Source organism: Dermacentor andersoni, chromosome 2, assembly GCF_023375885.2.
Source record: "Dermacentor andersoni chromosome 2, qqDerAnde1_hic_scaffold, whole genome shotgun sequence".
Taxonomy (NCBI): Eukaryota; Metazoa; Arthropoda; class Arachnida; order Ixodida; family Ixodidae; genus Dermacentor; species Dermacentor andersoni.
In genome coordinates, this window is record NC_092815.1 from 91,140,018 (window position 1) to 91,150,531 (window position 10,514).

The 10,514-nt window shown below is 45.1% G+C and overlaps 1 protein-coding gene across 1 annotated transcript in view; it reads left to right on the top strand.

Moving 5' to 3' along the window:
* The window catches only part of LOC126542022 (integrin alpha-9-like), a 72,352-nt gene that overhangs the window by 17,698 nt on the left and 44,140 nt on the right, over nt 1-10,514 (top strand). Inside the window, exons 4-5 of the mRNA XM_050188988.3 lie at nt 6,757-6,877; nt 8,796-8,866. Of these exons, the coding sequence (XP_050044945.1) occupies nt 6,757-6,877; nt 8,796-8,866 (192 nt within the window). The remainder of the gene's footprint in view (nt 1-6,756; nt 6,878-8,795; nt 8,867-10,514) is intronic.

The window sequence follows — 10,514 nt, forward strand, 5'->3', positions numbered from 1 at the left end:
TTACATGCGTCCGTGTAGTAAATATATGTCTAGATTTCTTCCATATTTGTTTTTTTAAGGCCTTTGATCGTACTTTTCTTCTTCTTTGGTGGTGTTCAGTGCTCATGTTCATTGGGACTGGTGAAGCTAGAATTTTCTCTCTTGTCTGTTTGGGTAGCAAAATTGCTTCTTCCCACCCGCACTGCGCTCTCAGGGGGTATCTCACTCTTTGCAGCATGGCCCTTCCTTGTTCCGTCGGATTTCGACGTTCTGTCTGTGCCACGACCACCACCGTGACGTGTTCTTCATACGTGTTGTAAATACCAAGAGCCTCCAGTCTCTCGGTGCTCGGGGTTTTTTTGGTAGTCCCAGGGCAGCGTTATACGTTGCCCTGATGATGGCGTTCACTTTGGTCGTTTCGGCCTTATTTAGTTTTTGAACGGGGAGGCTATGTGTCACTCTGCTTATAACGTACGAATGCTTGCCTGAGTCTTACCGTCTCCGCTACTTTAAAACCTCTTCGGCCGAAATGTGAAACAATACATTGCAATCAGTGACGTCACATGGACGTACCGGCCCGGTTGCTTCGGGGCGAAATTTTTTTTTAATGATACTTTGACCGTCATTTTATGTTCTGATAATCAACCTATTACCTAGAAATCAACGAAATTTAACGAGTGCTTTAGGAATACTTTATCAATCTACACTGATATAGTGTTTCACTTTAGTGTCCCTTTACGTTTCACTGTTTCCAGGGTTACAATGCATATATCAGCGCAAATGAAGTCTAAATGTGTTGAATTGGAACCGGGCATTGGTTGGAACCATGCGCCAGCAAGGAAGCCGCTCGTAAGAGTTTGTGGCCTTGTGATTATTTCTCACGATTATTTCTCTGTTTTCTTTGTAGTAACAAAAGGAAAAAAAAGAACGATTAGATTATGGGGTTTTGCGTGCCAAATCCACGGTCTAGTTATGAGGCACGCCTTAGTGGGGGACTCCGGATTAATTTTCACCACCTGGGGTTCTTTAACGTGCACTCACTGCACGCGTTTTTGCATTTATGCCCCATCGAAATGCAGACGCCGCGGCGGGGACTTGATCCCGCGATTTCGTGCTCATAGCAGCGCAACGCCCCAGACACTAAGCAACCGCGGCGAGTGGAAGGAAGCAAGACCTTTACGTATACAGTCAGTAAGGCAAATAGTCGCTGTCGACTTAAGAAACTGCAGCAAAGAACCTCTAAAGTGAAAAGAAGAAAGGCCACATCTTGTCGGTTTTTGCAGCTTCCGTATCCTTTCAGAGAACGCAGATACCTTCCAATCATGTTGATAAGTTCAACATGTTCAGATCAGTATGTTCAGATAAGTTCAGTACACACACACACGCGCGCGCGCACGCACGCACGCACGCACACACACAGACACACACACACGCGCGCGCGCGCACACACACACACACACACACAAACGCGCGCGCGCGCGCACACACACACACACACACACACACACAGAGAGAGAGAGCTTATAGAAAGGCACAAGGGCTAAAAGTATGAACAACACTGGGCCGACGTTCCTCGTTTGCTTCCCGTCCTGCACGCTTCCTATCACCACCCTGTTACGTAGGTTTGTGCTTAAACGTATGAGCGTGTTTATGCAGACCTACCTTGCTTGGAACCTAAAGTTGTTAGCACTTTTTTTTGTTACTGGTGGGTTGGGACTGCTATAATCCTTGGTGTGTGTTACCGGTTTAGACAGAAAGAAACCGAAGAAGGTGTGTGTATATATATATATATATATATATATAGAACTTGAGTGGTGCTACAAGGTAAACAGAACAAGTATTTAATTTCGACAGTTTCGATCGGTGGACCGATCTTCATCAGGGTTTACAAAAAAATGGCAGTTCGGCCCTGGTAGTGAAGACACCAGACCGGGTGCCCGGTCGTTCTTACATACATCAAACCGAGAGGAACAGTTGTGACAGTGATTGATTTTCGGCGCCTTGGCAGATTTACAGCGGCCTTTGGCAGCTATGCAGGGCAAGAGGAAGGCGGAGTCACATGTATGTATATATATATATATATGTATATATATATATATATATATATATATATATATATATAAACACGTTTTTTTTTTTCGGAATTCGGCATTAACGAAAAACGAAAGAAAAGGTCAGAGAAACCAAATTTACCAGAGCTGAGACGGCGATTGAGCAGCAGCATCTGCTACATGCGCTCCGATCTCCGATGCAAGGAGCCTGGCGAAGTCGAGGTGATCCGTCAGCCTGCCGCCCGAGCGATCTTTACTATTTCATTACTCGCGCCCGTTTACCTACCGCTGCGACGAAAACGAGAATTGAGGAGGGAGAGGGCTACGCGGAAAATTCGGGGAAGCTCTTGCCCGACTGGGTCCTTGCTGTTTTTCTACCGCGGCCTCTGCGGTGGGTGAATTGGTCAAGTTTATTGATGGCAACGCATGATCGTATCTACCTACAGTCTTTCTTTTTCTGTGTTTCTTGTTGGAGCTCTGTACCCGCAAATCTTATAGTTTCCTTCTATCTTTGTTCGAACACCAAATGCACTCGTTCTTAATGGTGGTAGTGGTGGTGGTGGTGGTAAATTTTATTGAAAGTTTGAAGGGGAAAGGGGCAGGTGGCTGAGGGATCTGGCTCAAGTAAGACCCTGGGCCTGCTTGTCCTTCTCCGCCCAGTCCACCAGTTCGAGCTGTCGGTCGACGTCCCCGGACCTGAGTCAGGCGGTCCAGTCAGACTCGCAGCTGACGGGGGGATGAGAGAACGGGAGCGAGGTGCATTCACACGTTATGTGTGTGAGTGTCCCTGTTTGTGAACAGAGCCTACATATATAGGTCACTTTCCTTCCCCCTTGCATAGTCACATCTCCACACGGCATTGTGCCTTTGCTAGACTGCTTCTAGAAAATTTTACTGTTATTTGCATCGTGTACAACTGCAGTGTTTAAAGCAGGATTCTCAGTTGTGCAACACGTTTCACCGTCAACAAAATTGATGAACCAACATCCAACCGGACAGGTTCAAACGCATTGAGATGTTACAGTGCACAACGTCATTATTCAAGGTCAAAACACTTATTTCCAACCCCCCCCATCGAGTAACGGAACTGCGTCACGTGTCCTGTGCGACGTAAGCAAACAGGAATCAGTGCATCCTTTCGACTCTCCACTGTGCTCCAACAACCGTGCGTTATCTGAGACCTTAACAACGAGATATCCTGCAGAAACCGGAAAGCCCATGAACGTAAGCACAAAAGGGAAGTCGGGGGGGGGGGGGGGGGGGGAATGTTCGCGAGCTCATTGCCGTGTTGCCTGGGGAATATCCCCGGACCGGAGGCAGGTTTCTGGCGGCGATATTTTCAATTTCACCTGAACCCGAGCAAGATTGTAATAAGTGATTGTGATTTCGACGTACTTCGTTCCGCCGAGACGTATTCCCGGTCTTTTGAGGCGTTGAACTGCCGGGAAAGCCCTGCACTTGGCCTGTGCACCATTTACAAGATTTAAATAGTGAAGCGTGCGCGGATAAATTTATGGCACAACATTATATTGATCTTTCCGCCATTTGCTTATAAACTCTACATTTTGTGTGCTTAGTGTGTAGATATTGAGGTTCACATTTTGTGATCTTTTTTTTTTTTGCGTAGGTAGATATTTACATTGTGAGAACGTACATACGTTTAGCCGGCTGGTCACAGTATGCGTGAGTTTGCCAAGAGTTATTTATTTATTTATTTATTTACTTATTTATTTATTTATTTATTTATTTATTTATTTATTTATTTATTTATTTATTTATTTATTTATTTACAATACTGTAAGCTCTTCCGGGCTGTTACATGGGCATGTTGGATGCATACTTGTAGAAGACACGCATTCACGTGTTTGTCTACATGTGTAATACTTGCACGTATACAATATGCTTATATTTATGACAATGCATGTCTGTGCGAACAAGTAAATCAAAGACAGGTCGCACTTGCATGCTTTGATTATAACCCTCCCTTCTCTTAACATAGCTCTCTCCAAGCGTCACTGCAATGCACTGAAGTAAATTACACGATAAATTTTAGGATTTTTCTTTTGTTGCGCTCTGCACAGCTTTTGTGAAGTGTGGTTATTCATATGGTGACTATCGGCTCTACAACGGACTTCAAAATGTAATACGTATACCCCGCAGTATCATGAATACGACGGCGTATACATACAAAACTTTCGTGTCTGTTTTATTCTAGGCTGACTTTCAAAACATCGCCTGTAAAGCTTTGTACGATTCACTCTTTATGGCTGAATCATTGCTTCCAGCATGCACAAGCTGCATGAAAAAGTGCAAATATTACTTGGATGCTTACCTGATTTTACTCAATTATACCGCTAATTCACCGAGTTCAGTGAATATATGGCAGGTTTAGAGTCGAACCCTGAACCTCCAGTGCCACTCCACTTTGTAAAATTGGTTCTGGATTTCATATTAACGTACCAGCTGTTGACACCTGAAGGTGTAAATTTATCACGGAAGCCATGAGCTCCTGTAATATGGTAATGAGCAAAACGAGAACAAGGTAAAAGCGGGAGCCAACGTTTCGGCAGGTGGACTTGTCTTTTTCAAAAAGGGGACACATGCTTTCCTCGGCACAGTATATATAGGTAGGGTTCTTCTAAAGGGGAGAGGGAGTAAGGCAGGTAGGTGAGGCAGCGACCGAGGTGTGTTAGCGGCGAGGGTGCAGAATTGGTAAGTCACTAGTAATATGGTAATATTGCTTATATTACTTACTATTATATTATATATTACTAATATTGTTGGCAATAATATGATAATATGGTAAATCTCTGCAAGATCAGTATGACACTAGGTACCGCGGGCGACTTCTGTAATAGCTACTTTAAAGCTATGATAAATAGCCTCTACGTGAAGATGACGTTTGAGGCGAAGCTGTATGATGTCGCGTGATCGTGGCGGGAAATTGGTGAAGCCGTTTGTGACAGAGAAGTCTGAGCCGCTGACGTTGGCTGGGCGGTCTCCGGGATGTCGGCTGGCGGGATGTTCCTGACATATTCATCGCGTCAGCGCGCCTACGTGACTGGGTGATCCGGACTTACTAAAGGTTGCTCGCGCTCATCAACAGCCAGCGTAATCTGCGCGATCCTGAAGATAAAAGTTTGTGGGCCACTGATGACTCGAAGAAAGCTTATATTTCTCAGATCTTCAGTGTTCCCTCTCATCTTGATGCTCTTGCATGCAACTAAGATTTGACGCGTTTGGAGAGAATTTAATGGCACGGACTTGCGCGGTGTGCCCGTCAACGTCAGTTTCAGGCTGTGCCCGTAAGCCGAGAAGTTTAAAATTTTGGTGGCACTACTGGTCCAGAAACTGTTGTTCCCGGATGCAACTTGCCCTAGGTTTGAATTCGCGGTTTGTGGGTGCTTCTAATGTCACATTTCTTTCACAAGTGAAAATTAAAAATTGCATTGTCTCGAACACCGTACAACTTTCGATCCATGGCGCTAGCAGCGATGTTGCCCAAACAACGCTAACGAAAAGCTGCTCACAATTATCCAGTGTTGCGACCTACAAAATGCAGCTTCTTGCGCTTCCTGTTCCCTTACAAAAAGTATTATAAAGATGCTTTTGTGCTCTTATTTGCTTTCTGTTCTCTTCAAATTGAATTTTTGTTGATATGCGATTGAACATCACGCATCACATCTGTAAGGGTAACCTGCTAGGGGACATGATAAAACGAAGAACACGAAAACTAAATACGTATTGAAAACGCCTTTTTCTTCTTCGCACGCGTTTCGTATACACAAAACTCCCGTTGCAAATGAAAGACTTTAACCCTTTGAGGGTCGAATTATTTTGAAGAAAACTTTCCCGGGTGGTCAAATTATTTTATTGCGGATATTGAATGTACAAGATGTATAAAGTCGGGAATAAATAGTAAAAAAAATTAGGGAACAGTATTTTGGTGTCGGCATCACTCAGAACTGCAATATGTTCAATAGTATTTTAGAGTGTGGTACTCCTTGAAACACGAGTCTCCGCGCAGCCGCAGAGAGCGAGAATACCTCATGAGCGGCGGTGATAAACGAGCTAAGAGCCGTGCCAATCAAGATAGAAATCAACTTCCGCCGCCCCCGCGATAGCGTGCCGACAAAGATAAAAATCACGTTTCGCGCGCCTCCGTTGCGGCGGAACCGAAACCGCGAAAGCGCGTTGCCGCTGAGAGCGAGAATACCTCGCGAGCGGCGGTTATAAACAAGCTAAGAGCAGCGCCAATCAAGATAGAAATCAACTTCCACAGCATTTGCAAGAGAGTGCCGACAAAGAGAAAAATTACGTTTCGCGCGCCTCCGTTGCGATCACGCGGCGAAACCGAAACCGCGAAAGGGGTGTGGCCGCAGTCTGCGCGACGCGCTGAAGCTTGAAGTCAGTTCTGTTTATCTCCCCAAGAAGGTAGCACAAATTTCAAACGCTTCTTGTAAGACCTAAGAGGTGGCAGCACCTCCCAGTAAGCGTGCATCGTCATTATGGCGCGAAATTTCAAACGGAGGGTCGAAACCGTACCCGTACGGCAAAGACCTTGCGGGACAGAAAACCGCCGCCGTACATGTACGGCAAAAACCGTCAAAGGGTTAAATCAAAGCATGTTTCAATTGCATGGAGAGTTTGGTCTGTTACGCTCGTTCGTGTGACGGGTAACGAATGCACAGGACTTGCACTCAAGAACATGCCATCTTCCGTTCAGGTCTGTGCACCCCTGTGGAAAAACCAGAGATGGTACGGAGTCTACCTAGCTAATGGCGCTTGTTACGTGCTCGATCGAAACCTTAGGCGGCCTAAGAAACTGGTCCCACTAGTCAAAAGAAGTGAGTATTTTTTTTTTCATGCTTGCTCTCGTCAATCCTGTTGGTACTGGCTGCATGCACATCGTCATTTCGCTTGCCTTTGTGATTAACTTTTTTTTTTTTACCAGAGCCAACTTGTTCGTTACCGATGCCTGTGCCGGTCCTTTCGTGATAGTGCATCATGATGTGCATCGTGGTTCTGTTCACTTTCCAGTAACAAATTTTAACATGTCCCCTTCACATTTGTTCATTATTTTCTCTACGCCCGTCTTAGGTGGTAGATGGTAGGTGTTGGATTCGGTAGCCCTCTGCAGAAAAATGGCGGACGAATTAGAAAGGGACTTGTTAATTTAAATAATATGCGTGATAATTCTTGAGCGATGCATTCCTCAGTGGTTTATCAACCATACAACTCCCAATGAAAACAAAAATACGCGCCTAATCTCATGACAAAGGTATTGAACAAGCCCGCACAGAATACCTTGAGCTATTTTAGAATGCACGAATGTGCTTACGGTGATAAATTGAGGGAAATATTCGTGTTAATGTGAAGAATGCCTCCGTCCCGTCGCGTGATAGTTAACGGATTGTTTTGACAAGGTATTACAGTTTCCCTTCTTTCTGCAACCCTTGACTTTACCATTGTGGTGCTTCTGGGAATACTTAACCCCAATAAACTTATGCGAGAACTCTGCCTCTCTCTGGCGCAAAGGAAACTGTGCGCACAAACGAGCTTCTGTGCATGTACGGTACACCTCGCGTCTGGTGTCTTGACTTCGTTAATAAGAGCCAATTGAGTGCGCTTAAGGTCCCCGCTGCATGCTGCCTTGACCTTTATGTAAGCAAGTCACGCCGACATCCTCGAGTCTTGTTGTTGCTAGTAGGCTTATAGGCCCCTTGAATGAGTCTGGCGCCATTTATGGAATGTGCGCGACTTGTATGTACGCAGGTCACGCCGACATACGCACGGCGCCTTGTTACTAATAAGGCTTGTCCTTCGTTGAATGCGCCTGCGAGCATTTGCTACAGAAAGTGGTTAGTCACGTGTCTCCGTTCTCAGAACGCCTGCCGGCCATTCGCTGTACCAGTGCACGGTTGCCTGCATGTTGAGCGCGAACGTTAAACATGGCGTGCATTCTTATTTGCTCGTATTTTTTTTTGTCATTGCATGTTCTGCCTTCAGTCATGTATTTAAGTTATATGTCTACTGGAATCAGAACGGCCACTACTTGCTATTTACCCATGCTTTGACGGGTTTTCAAAAATCAATCGGTAAATTGCTGAGCCAAATTGATGAGCCCTCAGAAAAAAAAATAATAATCATCTTGCTGTCCTCTCTGGAAACAATAAAAGACGGTAACAAGGAACGTTCCGAGAAAAACAGCGCAGCAACGGGACCACTGATAAACAAAACAACACAGCGCCTGTGTTCTTTTATCTTTCACTGGAACGCTGTAATTTTTTTAAGGAATGTTACTCAATCAACATTCTAAACACCGTGCTCTTATAAAAAAAGTATGGGACTTTATGTGCGAAAACCACGATTTGATTATGAGGCACACCGTAGACGCACTCTTATAGAGCAACAAGGAAGTAATGCTCCAACATTTCGGCAAGTGTAAACGTTATCTAGCGTTAGTCTTTCTTGTTACTTCAGGTGCGTCTCTGCATCGTAAAATTGGAGGGGAAAATTTGGGAAAGGAAAGTAAGCGATCTGGCAGCGTAAACTTTCGGAAGATCATTCCTCAAGCAGTGGGCAAGGAAAGTGCGAGAAATAACTAATTAAGCAGACAGACGCAATGAGGTTACCTGACAGACATGCAGAGGGTACAGTGAATGTCCGAGTGCGGCGTTCACAGCGAGCGGAGTGCTAGTAGGTGTGTCGGCGTGACTTGTGTCCCAGATGACCAACTAGACCAAAATCAAAGTACCTCAACAGCCCAGCAGTCGGTGAACTACGACTACTACTACTACGCGGCGGAGCTGGGATTCTCGGCGGCCTTCACGGAGGTGAGCGTGTGATACTTTCCTTCCTTCTTTCTTTCTTTCTTTCTTTCTTTCATTTTTATTTCGATAGCAACTATATTGACACTCCAGGCGCATTTCTGCCGTCGCCGTGCTGTTCCGTATAAAATCCAAGGCCGATAACATTGTCGCCGCACGCCGTATGCTGTTTGTTCCTTTCTTTCTCTCTTTCGTTTTTTTTTCTTTCATTTTCTTTCTTTCGCAATTTCTGTTGCTTCTTTACTACGTAAGTCCTGCGGCCTGTATGCATCATTTTCGCGCAAGAACTGTCATATCTTTTGTCTCAGTTACGTTTTAGCACTGTAATCGTACTTAAATAATAGTTTGATAGATTTCACTGAAAACAAAGATGCAAAATCGAACAATTTTAATGAATTTGGCACAAGCTTTGAGATACGGTTGCGCAATGTAATGCACCTACTCTTTGATCCGTAACTATCCTTCTCTCTGTGCCGTCGGATCGCACGAATGACGCGCGAGTTTGTAGACGTTGTGCACTAAGGCACGAGATGTCATTCGAGAGCGCATCAGCCACAGGTAATTTGCACGACAACTTACATTTAATGAAGGATCGGGGGCCGACCTTCCCGCCACGTCCTGCCTATTAACATATATTTACGTGTGACAGTGTTTTTAGAGCGCCAAGCTTTCGAGGACTGGAATAGAGATGCGGGAAATTTTGTGATGTTTCCTGGAAATTCCCGTTTTCTCCTCCTTGCGCCGTTGTATACTGCCATCGTCCACGCCGAACACACGCTTCGGGTTTCTTCAGTAATACACAGTTCCGCTGTCTCCACGTCTGCCACCCATCTCTTAATTTATTCTCGGGAGATTCTCCTGTTTAGTGAAACATACTGATACATCCCAAGTCCGATGGTGTTGTCCTTGATTCATTAAATTATATTCGGCTTCTCTTCAAGCGAACGTGTCATTCTTTATCTCGGATATACCGCTATGGCGTGCCGTAGCGGTAGCCTATAGATGAATTCCACTGCGAGTTATATTCCATCAGCCACTCATGCCAAAGTGCAGGACGCAATGCCCAAATGTTTAAGGGATTGTTACGCGGTCAGTCTTGCGTGACAGCTCTCATCGATTAGATGCGACCTACTTTGGTCCTGCCGCTACGTTGGCCGGTGAAAGCAACGTTGAGCTGCTGAATGTGAGAAATGGGAAATGTCTGTTCTGTAATTGCTTCAAATTTAACTGGTTTTCGAACACCTTACGCCAGATTCCTTTTTCTTTCGGCGAAACAATGTGCCGTAAATAATTAACACTGTCGTGTTTATAAACACAGCTCAACTAAAGTGAACGGATGATGGCATACTCTCCTGCTTATCTGCAGTCTTTCACGTAGCAGTTCGGCGTTTCGTAGGTTTTATTTATTTATTTTTCTTTATTTTATGCACCATCCGTTCAAACGAAGATTGAGAGTTGCAAGAGCTATCGGGCTCGACTCACTATTTGTTGTTATTGTTGTTACCCGCCGCGGTATAGCTCAATGGTTGTGGCGTTGGTTCGACCCCAGTTACAAAAACGGCCGCATTCCGATGGGGGGCGGAATGTAAGAACGGTCGTGTGCCTTGCATTGGGTGCACGCTAAGGAACCACAGGGGGTAAAAATTAATCCGGA